At 45.0% G+C, this 22,099-nt stretch overlaps 1 protein-coding gene across 2 annotated transcripts in view; it reads left to right on the forward strand.

The window, feature by feature from the left end:
• LOC139414902 (double PHD fingers 3) overlaps positions 1–21,887 on the forward strand; it is a 46,957-nt gene extending 25,070 nt beyond the window's left edge. Inside the window, exons 4-12 of one of the 2 annotated variants that reach the window (XM_071162509.1) lie at positions 1,981–2,114; positions 2,369–2,461; positions 3,511–3,583; positions 5,338–5,379; positions 6,756–6,908; positions 10,175–10,303; positions 14,964–15,076; positions 17,336–17,417; positions 19,110–21,887. In XM_071162509.1, coding sequence (XP_071018610.1) covers positions 1,981–2,114; positions 2,369–2,461; positions 3,511–3,583; positions 5,338–5,379; positions 6,756–6,908; positions 10,175–10,303; positions 14,964–15,076; positions 17,336–17,417; positions 19,110–19,177 — 887 coding nt within the window. In that variant the 3' untranslated portion in view covers positions 19,178–21,887. The remainder of the gene's footprint in view (positions 1–1,980; positions 2,115–2,368; positions 2,462–3,510; positions 3,584–5,337; positions 5,380–6,755; positions 6,909–10,174; positions 10,304–14,963; positions 15,077–17,335; positions 17,418–19,109) is intronic. The other variant, XM_071162510.1, reaches the window with a different exon arrangement.
• The last annotated feature ends 212 nt before the right edge of the window (positions 21,888–22,099 follow it).

The raw sequence follows: 22,099 nt of genomic DNA on the forward strand, positions 1-22,099 counted from the left end.
AGGGGAGGAGAGGAGAACAGAGGAGAGGGGAGGAGAGGGGAGGAGAGGAAAAGAGGGGAGGATAGGAGAACAGAGGAGAGGGGAGGAGAACAGAAGAGAGGAGAACAGAGAACAGAGGAGAGGAGAGGAGAGGAGAGGGCAGGGGAGAAGAGAGGAGAAGAGAAGAGAAGAGAAGAGAAGAGAAGAGAGGAGAGGAGAGGAGAGGAGAGGAGAGGAGAGGAGAGGAGAGGAGAGGAGAGGAGAGGAGAGGAGAGGAGAGGAGAGGAGAGGAGCTTTAGACCATCCAGTTCCTTTCTGCCCCGGTCCTATTGGGTTGAGTGACAGTACAGAGCCATAAAGGTGCTGAAGGAGGGATACACAGCATGAGTAATCTGTAGCTAGCTACCTCATTGCTTTCTGCTCTGCTACCCTCCTCCCCCTCTCTCAGGGGACAACAGCAGAGGGAGGGGGAGAAGGGGAAAGGAGGGAGGAAGGGAGGGGAGAGCTAGGGGAAGGCGGAGGCAGAGCGGGAGGATGTGTCTCGTCAAAGTCAACCTAGCTACAGCAGACACAAAGAGAGGGGGAGGAGGGAAGAAATGGAGTGAGGGAGAGAGAGGGAAGATTAACCTTGCTTCTGCTATTAATAACAGATGCATCCTCCCTTCATCCCTCTATCTTCTTTATTATAAACTATACAACAGGAAGGAAGCAGAGATTATCCTCTCACTCCTCAGTATATCTCCACGGAAATGAAAGAGAAAGAGGGGGGAAAGAGAGAGAGAGGGAGAGATAAATAGAGAGTGAGGTACTGCATGCAAATAGACAAGTGAATAGAGATGGAAATAATATATTTATTTGACTGTAGGAAGAGGAGGGGCAGGACTTTAGAAGAAGAGGGGGAGGAGCAGGTTCGAAGAAGACTAGGAGGAGGTTAGAAGAGGAGGAGGGAGGTTAGAAGAGAAGGGGGAGGAGGTTAGAAGAAGAGGAGGAGGAAGAGGGAGGTTAGAAGAGGAGGAGGTTAGAAGAAGAGGAGGAGGTGGTTAGAAGAAGAGGAGGAGGAGGGAGGTTAGAAGAAGAGGAGGAGGAGGTTAGAAGAGGAGGAGGTTAGAAGAAGAGGAGGAGGAGGGAGGTTAGAAGAAGAGGAGCAGGTTAGAAGAGGAGGAGGTTAGAAGAGGAGGAGGTTAGAAGAAGAGGGAGGATAGAAGAGGAGGAGGTTAGAAGAAGAGAAGGGAGGTTAGAAGAAGAGGGGGAGGAGGTCTGAGACCTTGATCTCTGGTGGCGGTGATACAAAAATAAACAGAGTAAAGAAAACAGCCAGACCTCTTCTCTTCTTCTCCTCTCCCCTCATCCCTCCTTTATCCCCTGAACCTCTTCTCCTCTCCCCTCATCTCTCCTTTATCCCCTGAACCTCTTCTCCTCTCCCCTCATCTCTCCTTTATCTCCTGAACCTCTTCTCCTCCTCTCCCCGCATCCCTCCTTTATCCCCTGAACCTCTTCTCTTCTCCTCCTCTCCCCTCATCCCTCCTTTATCCCCTGAACCTCTTCTCTTCTCCTCCTCATCCCTCCTTTATCCTCTGAACCTCTTCTCTTCTTCTCCTCTCCCCTCATCCCCCCTTTATCCCCTGAACCTCTTCTCCTCTCATCCCTCCTTTATCCCCTGAACCTGGCGTATTTCATGTTGTATTGTTTCTGACTCTGACACAACCCCCCCTTGGTTTAGGCCAATAAGAAACAGCATTGGGAAGGAGACTGGCCATTGGTGCTCTATGATCTCTCTCTCACACACACACACACACACACACACACACACACACACACACACACACACACACACACACACACACACACACACACACACACACACACAGAGGTATCAGTGCAGGGCTGGCTAACCGCTAACATAACCAAAACACAAGGCATTGTTTATATCACTGGTGTGAACTGGTCGTCTGGAAGATGTGTGCTTGGTTTATACGATAGTCAATCTCCCCCCCCCCCCAGAGGCAGAGCTGGCCCCGAAGAAGGAGCCCTCCCCAGGAGAGGCCACAGCTCTGGAGACCCTGCTCAGAGGGGAGGGGCTACTGGAGAAGAAGAAAGACATCATCAAGGAGGACGAGACCCTTCTGGAGATACAGGTACGGCAAGAGAGAAGGGACACACACACAAAGGGGCAACAGTAGATGGGCCTTATTGGCACATATCATGCAACCAAATACAATAATTTTAAATTTCTTTACATACAAGATCACACTTTTAAACTGTCACGATGGAAACGCAGAGAATTCTTGATTTGTAAATTGTGTCAAATATCTACTTTCTTTCCTCTGTCACTCCTCCTCCTCTCATCTCCTCCCCTTTTTACCTCCCTCCTGTGTTTACTCGTCTGTAGAGGGTCTTGGAAGCAGACGAGAATGGGGACGGTTTCCATGACGACGAGGACTTTGAAGTGGACACTCCGAAGAGGAAGCAGAGGAAAGGAAGGGTGAGGAAGCCCCCCGAGAAGGGTCCTCTACGACATCAAAAGGAACATCAAATTCAACATACCAATTTAGGACCTGGAAAAAAATACTTGAATCACATATAGAACTCATTGCCCTTTATGGTTGTGAGGGGTCTGTGTACAATGTAACACCAAATAATGCATGCAGAGCAGAATTAGGCCGATACACGCTAATTATCAACATCCAGGCGAGACGTTAAATTCTACAACCACCTAAAAGGAAGCGATTCCCAAACCTTCCAGAACAAAGCCATCACCTACAGAGAGATGAACCTGGAGAAGAGTCCCCTAAGCAAGCTGGGCCTGGGGCTCTGTTCACAAACACGAACACACCCCACAGAGCACCAGGACAGCAACACAATTAGATCCAACCAAATCATGAGAAAACTAAAAGATAATTACTTGACACTGGAAAGAATCAACAAAAAAACAGAGCAAACTAGAATGCTATTTGGCCCTAAACAGAGAGTACACAGCGGCAGAATACCTGACCACTGTGACTGACCCAAAATTAAGGAAAGCTTTGACTATGTACAGACTCAGTGAGCATAGCCTTGCTATTGAGAAAGGCAGCCGTAGGCAGACATGGCTCTCAAGAGAAGACAGGCCATGTGCATACTGCCCACAAAATGAGGTGGAAACTGAGCTGCACTTCCTAACCTCCTGCCAAATATATGACCATATTAGAGAGACATATTTCCCTCAGATTACACAGACCCACAAAGAGTTCGAAAACAAAACAAATTTTGATAAACTCCCGTATCTACTGGGTGAAATACCACAGTGTGCCGTCACAGCAGCAAGATTTATGACCTGTTGCCATGAGAAAAGGGCAACCAGTGAAGAACAAACACCGTTGTAAATACAACCCATATTTATTTGAAATGTCTTTTATTCTTTTTGGAACTTTCGTGAGTGTAATATTTTCTGTTAATATTATATTGTTCATTATCTATTTGACTTGCTTTGGCAAAGAGAGAGAGAGCGAAAGAGGTCTAGTGTGGTGTGACATCATGTATTTTTCTTCACAGGGCAGAGGGTCCAGTCGCAGGAGGACAGAAGCTGCTACCAACGATGATGTGGATAAACCTTACGTCTGTGATAGTAAGACAAAATACAACAACAACAACAGACATCTCCTGTAAGATTGTGAATGATGTCTTTTCGGGTAACAGGGTTAGATTGATGACAGGCTGAGACCAGAGTAGCTGGTTCCTGATCTGAATATTACTGTGAATGACGTCTTTTCGGGTAACAGGGTTAGATTGATGACAGGCCGAGACCAGAGTAGCTGGTTCCTGATCTGAATATTACTGTGAATGACGTCTTTTCGGGTAACAGGGTTAGATTGATGACAGGCCGTAGTGCTGAAGATCTGCTTAATGGCGCGGTCGCAAACGACGTCGGCTCAATCGGAAAGCTTTACAACACAGATATTCTGCGCCACGGATTGACTCTTTAACACTTCTGAATCCCACTTCTAACAGGAAATTACCTGTTATTGAGTCTCACTGTTCTCTATTATCTTACTGTTATCAAGGTCTGTCTGTATCTGGACATGGTTAGCTGCCTAAGATACACTACATGAGCAAAAGTATGTGGACACCTGCTCGTCTAACATCACATTCCATGAATGACAGGCATTAATATGGAGTCTTTCCTGCTACAACAGCCCCTAGTCTTCTGGAGGCTTTCCACTAGATATTGGAACATTGCTGTAGGGACTTGCTTCCATTCAGCCACAAGAGCATTAGTGAGGTCAGTCACCGATGTTGGCCTGGCTCGATTAGGCAGCGATCCACTTGATCCCAAAGGTGACTGATGGGGTTGAGGACAGGGCTCTGTGCAGGCCAGTCAAGTTCGTCCACACCGATCTCAACAAACCATTTTGGTATGGACTTCGCTTTGTGCACGGTTGCATCGTCTTGCTGAAACAAGGAAAGGGTCTTCCCCAAACTGTTTCCACAAAGTTGGAAGCACAGAATCTTCTAGAATTTCATGGTGTGCTGTAGTGTTAAGATTTCCGTTGGACTGCCTGATCTTGAAGCGTGATTCATCACTCCAGAGAACGTGTTTCCACTACTCCGATGGCGACGAGCTTTACACCACTCCAGCCGACACGTGGCATTTTGCGGGTGGTGATCTGAGGCTTGTGTGCACCTGCTTTGCAATGGAAACCCATTTCATGAAGCTCCCGACGAACAGTTCTTGTGCTGACGTTGCTTCCAGAGGCAGTTTGGGACTCGGTAGTGAGTGTTGCAACTGAGGACAGACAATTTTTACACGCTATGCGCTTCAGCACTTGGCGGTCCCGTTCTGTGAGCTTGTGTGGCCTACCACTTTGCGGCTGAGCCGTTGTTGCTCCTAGACATTTCCACTTCACAGTGACAGCACTTACAGTTGACCGGGGCAGCTCTAGCAAGGCAGAAATTTGACCAACTGACATGTTTGGAAAGGTGCCATCCTGCCACGTTGAAAGTCGCTGAGCTCTTCAGGATGGGCCAATGTTTGTCTATAGCGATTGCGTGGCTGTGTGCTCGGTTTTATACACCTGTCAGCAACGGGTGTGGCTGAAATCCACTAATTTGAAGTGGTGTCCACATACTTTTAAATATATAGTGTAGCTTCAGATCAATAACCTTATTTGACTTTCCTTGGGGTGAGAGAAGCCTCTGTTCCCTCTCTAGCATGTCGGACGTTAGCATAGCATGCTACTTCTACCTCAATGAAAACATGGGAGGACCTGGTACTCATATCATGAGATATTATAGCCTCTTTGAATGAAACGCTTATTTTTGTTATTTTTCTTTCTTTCTTTGTTCTTTTTCTTTTCATGTGCTCTGTTCCTTCCTTTCCAGACAGAAACAAACAAAAGCACGAGTCAAAAACTGTCGACTCAGGTATCTGGATATGCGCGTGTCCTCTTTTCTCCGTGTGGCTTCTCTCTTAACGACAAGATCAGGGACTACTGGGGTTTGTTTGATTTGAGCTAGCATGGGGCCACGTTCAGACGGGTACAAAGTTTACACCACATCCTGGCGTATAAACAGATATGCTTATATTTAAAATGTAGAATACAGAAGGATGTAAGATACAATATGTGTCTGTTGCACCCTCCTGAATGGGGCCCTGGTTGTCTTTCTGTTTCTGCTTTGGCTAACAATAGCCAAGGCTAAAGTAGAAATGCATCTGGCTACCAGCTAAACCAATCTAATCGCTATTATGCTAACTAATTGCATAAGCATATGATTATTGAATTCTTAGACCAAAGCAAGCTTGCATGGCGCTAACATAACTTTACGGTATCTGCTGGTTTGTTATCAAGTTGCTGGGGAAGAATGATCTTTGAGCATCAGCTGAGCTAACGCATGTTTCTGTAGTGTTGTAACGATGCTGTCACAGACAACCTAACCCGCTGTCACTGGGGTTTCTGGGTAATACAGACAACCTAACCTGCTGTCACTATGGTTTCTGGGTATCACAGACAACCTAACCCGCTGTCACTATGTTTTCTGGGTATCACAGACAACCTAACCTGCTGTCACTATGGTTTCTGGGTATCACAGACAACCTAACCTGCTGTCACTATGGTTTCTGGGTATTACAGACAACCTAACCTGCTGTCACTATGGTTTCTGGGTATTACAGACAACCTAACCCGCTGTCACTATGGTTTCTGGGTATTACAGACAACCTAACCCGCTGTCACTATGGTTTCTGGGTATCACAGACAACCTAACCCGCTGTCACTATGGTTTCTGGGTATCACAGACAACCTAACCCGCTGTCACTGTGATGTTACCAGACAACCTAACCTGTGTTAGAAAACAACATTCTCAACAGTGTTCACAGAGTTGTCACCATTTCCCCATATATTTTTTTTTACAGTGTCTTTCTCAAGTGTTACAGTGCTGTGTCTTTCTAGGGAGTCCTTTCATAAAGACGTTGTTAGTTTTAGGGATCCTCGGCTACTCTCCTAGTAGGAATGTTCTGGTAAATGAGTTCCCTTGTATTGTTGTTAGTTAGATATATAGAAGGGTCAATCCTCTTCAGATAAAGCCTTCCCCAATAAGACATTGAGGACCTTGTGAACGGTTGGTCCTTTTGTCTTGAATGCTGGGTCGTCTTCAGTAGTGCACACAAGTAGCAAAACGCTTTTTTGAAACGGTAAATTAAAATTAGATTTCAGTTATGACCATAGAGTTTCCCTCCGTTTCAAAACAATTTCCTCATGTTCTGTGGTTCTAATGGATTCTAATGCTTCTGTGTTCTACAGTCTGTGGCAAACGCTACAAGAACCGCCCAGGCCTGAGTTACCACTACGCCCACACACACCTGGCTGAGGAGGAAGGGGAGGAGGAGAGGGAGGAAGAGATGCCACCGACCCCGCCACCACACCGACCAGACCCAGACCCAGACAACCACAAACGTAAGAGACCAGGGTTTAAACTAAATGCTTAGTAGTAGTACAGGGTTATAACTTGATGATGGAATGACACCCTATTATCTCTGACATACCACTGTTGAATGGAGTGTATTATCTCTGACATACCACTGTTGAATGGAGTGTATTATCTCTGACATACCACTGTGGAATGGAGTGTATTATCTCTGACATACCACTGTTGAATGGAGTGTACTATCTCTGACATACCACTGTTGAATGGAGTGTACTATCTCTGACATACCACTGTAGAATGGAGTGTATTATCTCTGACATACCACTGTTGAATGGAGTGTATTATCTCTGACATACCACTGTTGAATGGAGTGTATTATCTCTGACATACCACTGTTGAATGGAGTGTACTATCTCTGACATACCACTGTTGAATGGAGTGTACTATCTCTGACATACCACTGTTGAATGGAGTGTATTATCTCTGACATACCACTGTTGAATGGAGTGTATTATCTCTGACATACCACTGTTGAATGGAGTGTACTATCTCTGACATACCACTGTTGAATGGAGTGTACTATCTCTGACATACCACTGTTGAATGGAGTGTATTATATCTGACATACCACTGTTGAATGGAGTGTATTATCTCTGACATACCACTGTTGAATGGAGTTTATTATCTCTGACATACCACTGTTGAATGGAGTGTATTATCTCTGACATACCACTGTTGAATGGAGTGTATTATCCCTGACATACCACTGTTGAATGGAGTGTATTATATCTGACATACCACTGTTGAATGGAGTTTATTATCTCTGACATACCACTGTTGAATGGAGTTTATTATCTCTGACATACCACTGTTGAATGGAGTGTATTATCCCTGACATACCACTGTTGAATGGAGTGTATTATCCCTGACATACCACTGTTGAATGGAGTGTATTATCTCTGACATACCACTGTTGAATGGAGTTTATTATCTCTGACATACCACTGTTGAATGGAGTGTATTATCCCTGACATACCACTGTTGAATGGAGTGTACTATCTCTGACATACCACTGTTGAATGGAGTGTATTATCTCTGACATACCACTGTTGAATGGAGTGTATTATCTCTGACATACCACTGTTGAATGGAGTGTATTATCTCTGACATACCACTGTTGAATGGAGTGTATTATCTCTGACATACCACTGTTGAATGGAGTGTATTATCTCTGACATACCACTGTTGAATGGAGTGTATTATCTCTGACATACCACTGTTGAATGGAGTGTATTATCTCTGACATACCACTGTTGAATGGAGTGTACTATCTCTGACATACCACTGTTGAATGGAGTGTATTATCTCTGACATACCACTGTTGAATGGAGTGTATTATCTCTGACATGCCACTGTTGAATGGAGTGTATTATCTCTGACATGCCACTGTTGAATGGAGTGTATTATCTCTGACATACCACTGTTGAATGGAGTGTATTATCTCTGACATACCACTGTTGAATGGAGTGTATTATCTCTGACATACCACTGTTGAATGGAGTGTACTATCTCTGACATACCACTGTTGAATGGAGTGTATTATCTCTGACATACCACTGTTGAATGGAGTGTATTATCTCTGACATACCACTGTTGAATGGAGTGTACTATCTCTGACATACCACTGTTGAATGGAGTGTACTATCTCTGACATACCACTGTTGAATGGAGTGTATTATCTCTGACATACCACTGTTGAATGGAGTGTATTATCTCTGACATACCACTGTTGAATGGAGTGTACTATCTCTGACATACCACTGTTGAATGGAGTGTATTATCTCTGACATACCACTGTTGAATGGAGTGTACTAGATAAGGAATGTATTTTTATTTAACCTTTTATTTAACTAGGCAAGTCAGTTAAGAACAAATTCTTAGTTACAATGACGGCATCCCAAAAGGCCTCCTGCAGGGACAGCGGGGGGGCTGGGATTAAACATTTAAAAATAGATGAAATAATAATGTAGGACAAAACCCACATCACGACAAGAGAGACAACACTACATAAAGTGAGACCTAAGACATCAACACAACATGGTAGCAACACAACATGGTAGCAGCACAACATGACAACGACATGCTAGCAACACAACACGGTAGCAACACAACACGGTAGCAGCACAACATGACAATGACATGGTAGCAACACAACATGGTAGCAGCACAACATGACAACGACATGCTAGCAACACCACGGTAGCAACACAACATGGTAGCAGCACAACATGACAACGACATGCTAGCAACACAACACGGTAGCAACACAACATGACAACGACATGGTAGCAACACAACATGGTAGCAGCACAACATGACAACGACATGCTAGCAACACACCACGGTAGCAACACAACATGGTAGCAGCACAACATGACAACGACATGCTAGCAAAACAACATGGTAGCAGAAGAACATGACAACGACATGGTAGCAACACAACATGGTAGCAGCACAACGTCATGCTAGCAACACACCATGGTAGCAGTAGAACATGACAACGACATGGTAGCAACACAACATGACAACAACATGGTAGCAGCACAACATGGTACAAATATTACTGTGCTCAGACAACAGCACAAAGGGCAAGAAGGCAGAGACAACAATACATCAGCAATAGGATATCATATGGAATGCTGCCTGGAATACCCATCTGTCTGTCCCCACTACATCTCAGAAAGCCCTATACAGATAGACACATGTCTAGTTACTCCTCATACTGCGTACAGTGGCCTTCACAAAGTATGCATACCCCTTTGGCTTATTCCACAAAGCTGTCATCAAGGCATAGGGGGGCTACTTTTTGAAGAATATCAAATATCATTTGATTTGTTTTACACTTTTTTGGTTACTACATGTGTTATTTCATAGTTATGTCTTCACTATTATTCTACAATGTAGAAAATAGTACAAATTAAGAAAAACCTTTGAATGAGTAGGTGTGTCAAACCTTTTGACTAATAATGCGTATATATATATTACACACACTATATATGTTCCTAATGCTTTGTACACTCACTGTGTGTATATCTATATCCATATCTATGTATATATCCTCCTATACAGCTCAGAGGGCGGCAGACTGTTCCATCGTTCCTAACGAGGAGAAAGATACTGCATAGTAATCTATATTTTGTGTTTCTATACAGCTCAGAGGGCGGCAGACTGTTCCATCGTCCCTAACGAGGAGATAGATGCTGTATAGTAATCTATATTTTGTGTTTCTATACAGCTCAGAGGGCGGCAGATGGCTCCATCATCCCTAACGACTACTGTGACTTCTGTCTGGGAGACTCTGACTCTAACAGGAAGACTGGCCAGGCTGAGGAGCTGGTGTCCTGCTCTGACTGCGGTCGCTCCGGTGAGTAGACTGCTCTACAGACTGCTGTACAGACTGCACTACAGACTGCTCTACAGACTGCTGTACAGACTCTCTTCTAATATTACACAGTGTAATATAGCCAAGGATGACTTCAGTCTAGTAATGTTAGAGATAGTCATGTTTAACCTATATTAAATTATTATATTATATTATAATGATATTATTATTATAACAGGCAGTTATCCCACTGTTCCAAGGCCGTCATTGAAAATAAGAATTTGTTCTTAACTGACTTGCCTGGTTAAATAAAGGTTGAAAAATGTTTTTAAAAGCGAGTCAACCTTCTTTGAGGACGTCGAGCTGGAGGACATTTTTGTTTTCCGACGACGAAGACAATCGGTGCTGAGACAGAATTATTTTGGAGGACATTTTTGTTTTCCGACGACGAAGACAATCGGTGCTGAGACAGAATTATTTTGGAGGACATTTCTGTTTTCCGACGACGAAGACAATCGGTGCTGAGACAGAATTATTTTGGAGGACATTTCTGTTTTCCGACGACGAAGACAATCGGTGCTGAGACAGAATTATTTTGGAGGACATTTTTGTTTTCCGACGACGAAGACAATCGGTGCTGAGAGAATTATTTTGGAGGACATTTCTGTTTTCCGACGACGAAGACAATCGGTGCTGAGACAGAATTATTTTGGAGGACATTTTTGTTTTCCGACGACGAAGACAATCGGTGCTGAGACAGAATTATTTTGGAGGACATTTTTGTTTTCCGACGACGAAGACAATCGGTGCTGAGACATAATTATTTTGGAGGACATTTCTGTTTTCCGACGACGAAGACAATCGGTGCTGAGACAGAATTATTTTGGAGGACATTTCTGTTTTCCGACGACGAAGACAATCGGTGCTGAGACAGAATTATTTTGGAGGACATTTCTGTTTTCCGACGACGAAGACAATCGGTGCTGAGACAGAATTATTTTGGAGGACATTTCTGTTTTTCCGACGACGAAGACAATCGGTGCTGAGACAGAATTATTTTTCTTCAAAAGCAAAATAATTTGCAGAAAAAACTGCAGCTTCTTTTTATGTTTTCTGGACTTTTTGTAGATACTTTGAATAAGTCAGGGAATGTTATTTTCCTACAAAACAAACTCTTGAGAGCAAAGGATGCACATCAAGGCATCTGTTGCTGCTTGAGAGAGCTTTTTCTTGTTCTTCCTCTGAAGGAGAAAAGCCAGTGCTGTTCTGTATAACATGGATTTAATCATTTAGAAAAGCCTAAATAGTTCAAGAATTGACCGGAATTAAACCCAAATATAAACTGGTCCTATACCTCTTGAGCATGCTGCTGTTACCTCTGGACTGTAAGGGTGTGGAGGAGGGGTGTACTTGGACCCTGAGTCACTCCATTGGTCAGAGAGGACAGTTAGCCGAGAGGTAAGAGCCAATCGGCATCTTCTTGTCCCTCTCTCTCTCTCTGTAGAGACCATTGAAACCCGGCTGGTGTAGGAACACATGGAAAGAAGATGATTGGATAAATGTGGCAGTCATTGTTCCACCACCATAGGATGGAAGATATTACCTATCCAAATACCAAGACAATCACACATTCACTCTGGCTCTTGGGTCCAAGATGGGGTCGAAAATGTTTCTAGCAACTTACCTTTAATTGATCAATGACACAGTCATTTCCCATTCGATTCAATCCCCTTACTTTAATGCATCATCCTGTTATATTCCTTCTTCTCTTTCCATACAGGCTACAATTATCTCCATGACATAGCCAGGACAGAGACTGACTGTCAGGACGTAGCCAGGACAGAGACTGACTGTCAGGACGTAGCCAGGACAGAGACTGACTGTCATGACGTAGCCACGACAGAGACTGACTGTCATGACGTAGCCACGACAGAGACTGACTGTCAGGACGTAGCCAGGACAGAGACTGACTGTCAGGACGTAGCCAGGACAGAGACTGACTGTCATGACGTAGCCACGACAGAGACTGACTGTCATGACGTAGCCACGACAGAGACTGACTGTCAGGACGTAGCCAGGACAGAGACTGACTGTCATGACGTAGCCACGACAGAGACTGACTGTCATGACGTAGCCACGACAGAGACTGACTGTCAGGACGTAGCCACGACAGAGACTGACTGTCATGACGTAGCCACGACAGAGACTGACTGTCATGACGTAGCCACGACAGAGACTGACTGTCAGGACGTAGCCAGGACAGAGACTGACTGTCATGACGTAGCCAGGACAGAGACTGACTGTCAGGACGTAGCCACGACAGAGACTGACTGTCATCATGTAGCCACGACAGAGACTGACTGTCATCATGTAGCCACGACAGAGACTGACTGTCATCATGTAGCCACGACAGAGACTGACTGTCATGACGTAGCCAGGACAGAGACTGACTGTCAGGACGTAGCCACGACAGAGACTGACTGTCAGGACGTAGCCACGACAGAGACTGACTGTCATGACGTAGCCAGGACAGAGACTGACTGTCAGGACGTAGCCACGACAGAGACTGACTGTCAGGACGTAGCCACGACAGAGACTGACTGTCAGGACGTAGCCACGACAGAGACTGACTGTCAGGACGTAGCCAGGACAGAGACTGACTGTCAGGACGTAGCCACGACAGAGACTGACTGTCAGGACGTAGCCAGGACAGAGACTGACTGTCATGACGTAGCCACGACAGAGACTGACTGTCAGGACGTAGCCACGACAGAGACTGACTGTCAGGACGTAGCCAGGACAGAGACTGACTGTCATCATGTAGCCACGACAGAGACTGACTGTCAGGACGTAGCCACGACAGAGACTGACTATCAGGACGTAGCCAGGACAGAGACTGACTGTCATCATGTAGCCACGACAGAGACTGACTGTCAGGACGTAGCCACGACAGAGACTGACTGTCAGGACGTAGCCAGGACAGAGACTGACTATCAGGACGTAGCCACGACAGAGACTGACTGTCAGGACGTAGCCACGACAGAGACTGACTGTCAGGACGTAGCCACGACAGAGACTGACTGTCAGGACGTAGCCACGACAGAGACTGACTGTCATCATGTAGCCACGACAGAGACTGACTGTCATCATGTAGCCACGACAGAGACTGACTGTCATCATGTAGCCACGACAGAGACTGACTGTCATCATGTAGCCCATAATTCTGCAAAAATATCCTTCATGTACAATGCAAAACCCAAATAATGCAGGGCAGAATTAGGCCGATGCCCGCTAATTATCAACATCCAGAAAAGAGCCGTTCAATTCTACAACCACCTAAAAGGAAGATATTCCCAAACCTTACATAACAAAGCCATCACCTACAGAGAGATGAACCTGGAGAAGAGTCCCCTGAGCCAGCTGGTCCTGGGGCTCTGTTCACAGACCCCACAGAGCCTCAGGACAGCAACACAATTAGACCCAACCAAATCATGAGAAAACAAAAAGAGAATTATTTGAAACACTAGATAGAATCAACCCAAAAAAACAGAGCAAACTAGAATGTTATTTGGCCCTAAACAGAGAGGACACAGTGGCAGAATACCTGTCCACTGTGACTGACCCAAACTTAAGGAAAGCTTTGACTATGTACTATGTACAGTGAGAATAGCCTTGCTATTGAGAAAGGCCACCTTAGCCGGTCTTCTCTTGAGTGCCAGGTCTGCCTATGTGCTCACTGCCCACAAAATGAGGTGGAAACTGACCATATTAGAGATACATATTTCCCTCAGATTACACAGATCCACAAAGAATTCGAAAACAAATCAAACATTAATAAACACCTGTGTCTGTTAGGCGAAATACCGCGATGTGCCGTCACAGCAGTAAGATGTGTGACCCGTTAAAACAGGCCAACCAGTGAAGAACAAACAACATTGTAAATAAAACCAATATGTATCTGTTTACTTCACTTACTACAACTGTTTACACATTGTTAAAAACACTGTTCATACCAGATTTAGTTTCTTTGACTTACTTTGGCAGTGTAAACACATTTCCCAATAAAGCCCCCTTATGAATGAGAGAGAGAGAGAGAGAGAGAGAGAGAGAGAGAGAGAGAGAGAGAGAGAGAGAGAGAGAGAGAGAGAGAGAGAGAGAGAGAGAGAGAGAGAGAGAGAGAGAGAGAGAGAGAGAGAGAGAGAGAGAGAGAGAGAGAGAGAGAGAGAGAGAGAGAGAGAGAGAGAGTTGGTTGCGTGCCCGGTCCAATGATTGTCTCTGCCAGGACTGTTTGGTTTCAGAGAGATGAGTGCTTATGGCTCATTGATATCCCATTGACACTGATGAGAACTCACTTGTGGTTTTATGAATGGGTAACGTGTGTTATTCTGACAGCTCCGTTATAGTAAAGTAGGCCGGTCACAAGCCCGCTATACTTAAGTCAGAAAACATGTTTTGTTCGTTTGTTGGCAATGTGATTTTAGCCACAACTTGTCATAGACATATGAATGACAGATACCCATGTCTGCTGTGTTCATTTCGACATACAGCAGAACTCATTGACCATTATTGCAGTTTATTAAACAAATCAGAGCTGATTGCGTTTTTCTGCATTGAGTTGTAATGTAAATGAGTCTCTTTCTCCCTCTTTCCCTCCCTCCCTCTTTCCCTCCCTCCCTCTTTCCCTCCCTCCTTCCCTCCCCAGGCCACCCAACCTGTCTGCAGTTCACAGACAACATGATGATGGCGGTGAAGACTTACCAGTGGCAGTGTATCGAGTGCAAGTCCTGCAGCCTCTGCGGCACCTCAGAGAACGACGTAAGTGAGATGGATAACCGTTCCCAGACCTGTTATTCAAAAAGTGCCTACTCTGAGCCCAGAGGATTCCTTAAAACTCTAGTCAGCTCCCGTAACTACCTAGCCTTTAGTTCAGCGGGCTACCGTTGTTCTCGAGAGGTCAGTTCACAGTGGAAGGGATTCAGCATTGTGTCAGTTGTATTATGTCTGCGATGTGGTGTTGTGTCAGTTACCGCCCTGTGTCAGTTACCACCTGTGTCAGTTACCACACCGTGTCAGTTACCACCTGTGTCAGTTACCACACCGTGTCAGTTACCATCCTGTGTCAGTTACCACAGTGTGTCAGTTACCACAGTGTGTCAGTTACCACACCGTGTCAGTTACCACCTGTGTCAGTTACCACACCGTGTCAGTTACCACCTGTGTCAGTTACCACACCGTGTCAGTTACCATCCTGTGTCAGTTACCACACAGTCAGTTACCACATTGTGTCAGTTACCACACTGTGTCAGTTACCACACCGTGTCAGTTACCATCCTGTGTCAGTTACCACATCGTGTCAGTTACCAGATTGTGTCAGTTACCACACCGTGTCAGTTACCACCTGTGTCAGTTACCACACCGTGTCAGTTACCATCCTGTGTCAGTTACCACACAGTCAGTTACCACATTGTGTCAGTTACCACACCGTGTCAGTTACCACCTGTGTCAGTTACCACATTGTGTCAGTTACCACATTGTGTCAGTTACCACCCTGTGTCAGTTACCACATTGTGTCAGTTACCATCCTGTGTCAGTTACCACACAGTGTCAGTTACCACACAGTGTCAGTTACCACATTGTGTCAGTTACCACCCTGTGTCAGTTACCACCCTGTGTCAGTTACCATCCTGTGTCAGTTACCACACTGTCAGTTACCACACTGTGTCAGTTACCACATTGTGTCAGTTACCACATTGTGTCAGTTACCATCCTGTGTCAGTTACCACACAGTGTCAGTTACCACATTGTGTCAGTTACCACACAGTCAGTTATCATCCTGTGTCAGTTACCATCCTGTGTCAGTTACCACACAGTCAGTTATCATCCTGTGTCAGTTACCACATTGTGTCAGTTACCATCCTGTGTCAGTTACCACACAGTGTCAGTTACCACACAGTGTCAGTTACCACACAGTGTCAGTTACCACATTGTGTCAGTTACCATCCTGTGTCAGTTACCACACAGTCAGTTATCATCCTGTGTCAGTTACCATCCTGTGTCAGTTACCATACAGTCAGTTATCATCCTGTGTCAGTTACCACATTGTGTCAGTTACCATCCTGTGTCAGTTACCACACAGTCAGTTATCATCCTGTGTCAGTTACCATCCTGTGTCAGTTACCACATTTTGTCAGTTACCACAGTGTGTCAGTTACCACCCTGTGTCAGTTACCACATTGTGTCAGTTACCACACACTGTCAGTTACCATCCTGTGTCAGTTACCACATTTTGTCAGTTACCACAATGTGTCAGTTACCACCCTGTGTCAGTTACCACATTGTGTCAGTTACCACATTGTGTCAGTTACCATCCTGTGTCAGTTACCACACAGTGTCAGTTACCACATTGTGTCAGTTACCATCCTGTGTCAGTTACCACACAGTGTCAGTTACCACACAGTGTCAGTTACCACACAGTGTCAGTTACCACATTGTGTCAGTTACCATCCTGTGTCAGTTACCACACAGTCAGTTATCATCCTGTGTCAGTTACCATCCTGTGTCAGTTACCATACAGTCAGTTATCATCCTGTGTCAGTTACCACATTGTGTCAGTTACCATCCTGTGTTAGTTACCACACAGTCAGTTATCATCCTGTGTCAGTTACCATCCTGTGTCAGTTACCACATTTTGTCAGTTACCACAGTGTGTCAGTTACCACCCTGTGTCAGTTACCACATTGTGTCAGTTACCACACACTGTCAGTTACCATCCTGTGTCAGTTACCACATTTTGTCAGTTACCACAATGTGTCAGTTACCACCCTGTGTCAGTTACCACATTGTGTCAGTTACCACATTGTGTCAGTTACCATCCTGTGTCAGTTACCACACAGTGTCAGTTACCACACAGTGTCAGTTACCACATTGTGTCAGTTACCACATTGTGTCAGTTACCACCCTGTGTCAGTTACCACCCTGTGTCAGTTACCACATTGTGTCAGTTACCACACTGTGTCAGTTACCACATTGTGTCAGTTACCACATTGTGTTAACATTGTGTGTTTGTCTCTGTAGGACCAGCTGTTGTTCTGTGACGACTGTGACAGAGGATACCACATGTACTGTCTGAAGCCCCCCATGACCAAACCTCCTGAAGGTAAGACCACTGGACAGTGCAGTATACATTATAAAGACAAACGTCAAGACATTAAACAGAGGCACAGTACTTACAACTACCAGCACATGAACACAGCGTTGCATTTCTAGTCCACAACAAGAAGATCAAGTGTTTTGACTCACCCCCCCCCCTCTCTCTCCTCTCTACATCTCTCTCTCTCCTCTCTACATCTCTCTCCCCCTCCTCTCTACATCTCTCTCTCCCTCCTCTCTACATCTCTCTCCCCCTCCTCTCTACATCTCTCTCTCCCTCCTCTCTACATCTCTCTCTCCCCCTCCTCTCTACATCTCTCTCCCCCTCCTCTCTACATCTCTCTCTCCCCCTCCTCTCTACATCGCTCTCTCCCTCCTCTCTACATCTCTCTCTCCCCCTCCTCTCTACATCTCTCTCCCCCTCCTCTCTACATCTCTCTCCCCCTCCTCTCTACATCTCTCTCTCCCTCCTCTCTACATCTCTCTCTCCCTCCTCTCTACATCTCTCTCTCTCCCTCCTCTCTACATCTCTCTCTCTCCCTCCTCTCTACATCTCTCTCTCCCTCCTCTCTACATCTCTCTCTCCCCCTCCTCTCTACATCTCTCTCTCCCCCTCCTCTCTACATCTCTCTCTCCCCCTCCTCTCTACATCTCTCTCTCCCCCTCCTCTCTACATCTCTCTCTCCCTCCTCTCTACATCTCTCTCTCCCTCCTCTCTACATCTCTCTCCCCTCCTCCTCTCTACATCTCTCCCCTCCTCCTCTCTACATCTCTCTCCCCTCCTCCTCTCTACATCTCTCTCTCCCTCCCCCTCCTCTCTAAATCGCTCTCTCTCCCCTCTCTACATCTCTCTCCCTCCCCCTCCTCTCTAAATCGCTCTCTCCCTCCCCCTCCTCTCTACATCGCTCTCTCTCCCTCCCCCTCCTCTCTACATCGCTCTCTCTCCCTCCCCCTCCTCTCTACATCGCTCTCTCTCCCTCCCCCTCCTCTCTACATCGCTCTCTCTCCCCTCTCTACATCTCTCTCCCTCCCCCTCCTCTCTAAATCGCTCTCTCTCCCCTCTCTACATCGCTCTCTCTCCCCTCTCTACATCTCTCTCCCTCCCCCTCCTCTCTAAATCGCTCTCTCTCCCCTCTCTACATCGCTCTCTCCCTCCCCCTCCTCTCTACATCGCTCTCTCTCCCCTCTCTACATCTCTCTCCCTCCCCCTCCTCTCTAAATCGCTCTCTCTCCCCTCTCTACATCGCTCTCTCTCCCCTCTCTAAATCGCTCTCTCTCCCCTCTCTACATCACTCTCTCTCCCCTCTCTACATCTCTCTCCCTTCCCCTCCTCTCTAAATCGCTCTCTCTCCCCTCTCTACATCGCTCTCTCTCCCCTCTCTAAATCGCTCTCTCTCCCCTCTCTACATCACTCTCTCTCCCCTCTCTACATCTCTCTCCCTTCCCCTCCTCTCTAAATCGCTCTCTCTCCCCTCTCTACATCGCTCTCTCTCCCTCCCCCTCCTCTCTACATCGCTCTCTCTCCCTCCCCCTCCTCTCTACATCGCTCTCTCTCCCTCCCCCTCCTCTCTACATCGCTCTCTCTCTCTCCCCCTCCTCTCTCCCCCTCCTCTCTCTCTCCCCCCCTCTCTACATATCTCTCTCTCTCTCTACATCTCCACCCTCCTCTCTCTCTCTCTCTCTCTCTCTCTCTCTCTAGGGAGCTGGAGCTGTCACCTGTGTTTGGATCTGTTGAAGGACAAGGCCTCAGCCTATGAAGAGCCATAGCATCACACACACCATAATGGATTTACAGGCTCAGGGCGTAACGTTCAGTCTCACCTCGTTTACTTTCTCAGTTTCTTGTGTGAGGAGAAAGTGCTACCCTCTACCTCTGAAATGGAAACACAACCCTACAGATGCAACACTTCTACAACATGCAATCCTTATCTGCCAATCAGTTCTCTACCTCACAACTTCCCAACCAATCACAGACAGAACCCAACAGGCAAACAGGAAATACATTCCACCAGTGATTTACCAGGTATCATGTGAGGTCATAATTAAGCGACATAGGTCAGGACCACTTTGAACCAAAATGTCATTCTGTGCTATAAAAAAAAATAATTAAAAAAAAAACTCCACAAAGAATAGTAATTTGTTTAAATAGTAATCTTGTTCCACAGTGTTTGACACTGCTGTTGTACCATGTCGTCTCATCTGACTGTTAGCTAACTAGAGATGTTTGTCTTAGCTGAGATCAAAAAACACTTATGTGCCTGACAAGGAGAGTCTGTGTCTGTTTGACAAACATTTGATTTCGTTTCCGGTCCTTGTTTAGATTTCACAGTGACGTTCTTTCATATTTTGCACCAAGACATATTAAATATTTGAAATATACTCACAGGACTTGTCAAACATCATTTTATCAAGGTGTAACGCAATCCCTCTTAGGGGGTCGTTGCAGCCACTATTTTATATTTCAGTTAGTTTTTTTGTTTTTATCCCAGTTTGTGGTTACTAGGATACTAAGTACCCAATGACAACGATCTAAACAGTTATTCATTTAAAACTGGTCGAAATGTCTGGTTGTTGTGACTGTTGCTTTGTTTGATAGAGAAAGCAATGCAACACAGTGGCAGCCGTGCTCCACTTCAGAGTCCCCTATTTAAATCATGTTACCATACAAGATGACTTCAGAGTCCGCTATCTAAATCACGTTACCATACAAGATGACTTCAGAGTCCCCTATCTAAATCACGTTCCCATACAAGATGACTTCAGAGTCCCCTATCTACATACAAGATGACTTCAGAGTCCCCTATCTAAATCACGTTACCATACAAGATGACTTCAGAGTCCGCTATCTAAATCACGTTACCATACAAGATGACTTCAGAGTCCCCTATCTAAATCACGTTCCCATACAAGATGACTTCAGAGTCCGCTATCTAAATCACGTTACCATACAAGATGACTTCAGAGTCCGCTATCTAAATCACGTTCCCATACAAGATAACTTCAGAGTCCGCTATCTAAATCACGTTCCCATACAAGATGACTTCAGAGTCCCCTATCTAAATCACGTTACCATACAAGATTACTTCAGAGTCCGCTATCTAAATCACGTTCCCATACAAGATGACTTCAGAGTCCGCTATCTAAATCACGTTCCCATACAAGATGACTTCAGAGTCCGCTATCTAAATCACGTTCCCATACAAGATGACTTCAGAGTCCGCTATCTAAATCACGTTCCCATACAAGATGACTTCAGAGTCCCCTATCTAAATCACGTTCCCATACAAGAGGACTTCAGAGTCCCCTATCTAAATCACGTTCCCATACAAGAGGACTTCAGAGTCCCCTATCTAAATCACCTTACCATACAAGATGACAGAGATACAAGAGGTTTTAGCATGTCGTTTAAATAACTTTGTTGTTGTTGGGAAGATTGATGTAGGACATTGGGACAATTATAGGACTGCATCCATAGACCAGAGAGAGACATATTCACATAGAGACACAATCCATTCACACTGGGTCACAAACATACACAAGACACATACCTCGTAGCTCTACCACCACGTTTCAGTCGGTGAATGGTACAAGGCTATCGTTCGACTGGCGCGTAGGATACCTCGCATTGTCCGCGTTATCATGCGCCCGTTGTTTTTTTTGTACATTTGTATCTTATGTTTTAGTAAATGTCAACTTGTTTTATAGGCTTCCCCTTCCACTTTGTATATCATTCAAAACTTTTACAGTAAAACTTTCCAAAATATTCTTATATACCGATTCACGTTCTTCCTCGTGAACATGGTGGCGATAGATTGCACTGAACAAGGTCATTGGAGATTACATTATAGGACTATTGGATAGATTTTAAAGAACACGGAAACACAATCCTGAAACAGTGGTAGAAGACCTGAAATTGTTTTTAGCGATGTTGTTTTCAAAAAATTTAAAATAAAATAAAAAAAAGTATTTAATGCTAAAAATGAATGACGACGTCATGACTGGAAATGTCTTTACAGCTATTTTCTTATTTTGTTTTTGCGCTTTTGTGTTTGATATTGTTTCTCTCCTCAGACAATCATGAAGTAGACTAGATACTGCATATCGCTCGAGTACCCAAAGGGTACCCTATTCCCTATATAGTGCACTACTTTTGGGCCCTTGTTAACAATAGTGCACTAATATAAGGAATAAGATGCCATTTTGAGATGCATCCATGATGTTGATTAACATCTGAATGGTTTCCTTGGTTTCACCCCCCCCCCCCCCCCCCATGTGGGCTGTTTTAACAACTTCCTGTTTATATCACCATGCCAACTTCACACTCTTGAGAAATATGTGTGTCAATATAATTTTGTTTTATATTGGAGACCATCAATTATATATGGATACTATTTTGTGTCGGTTTTGGGTACATTGTTAAACGTTTGTATGTATGTTTTAGTTTTTTTTGTTGAAATAAAGATGTAGTCCTTGGTTATACTCTTGACTAATTAATTTGTTTGAGCTGGTTAGTGATATTGCTCTGACATCTGTTTGACATTTTCTTTAGTTAAATGTGTTCTGGGATAACAGCATCCCGCTGAAAATGACTAGAATGTAAACATCTGTAAAAAACCTCTCATCTTAGTGCAAGTCGAGGTCAAAACTCGGCATCTACTGGCTTCATTTTGTAGGCCTATGGTTTTCACC

Source organism: Oncorhynchus clarkii, chromosome 8 (assembly GCF_045791955.1).
Source record: "Oncorhynchus clarkii lewisi isolate Uvic-CL-2024 chromosome 8, UVic_Ocla_1.0, whole genome shotgun sequence".
Classification (NCBI taxonomy): domain Eukaryota; kingdom Metazoa; phylum Chordata; class Actinopteri; order Salmoniformes; family Salmonidae; genus Oncorhynchus; species Oncorhynchus clarkii.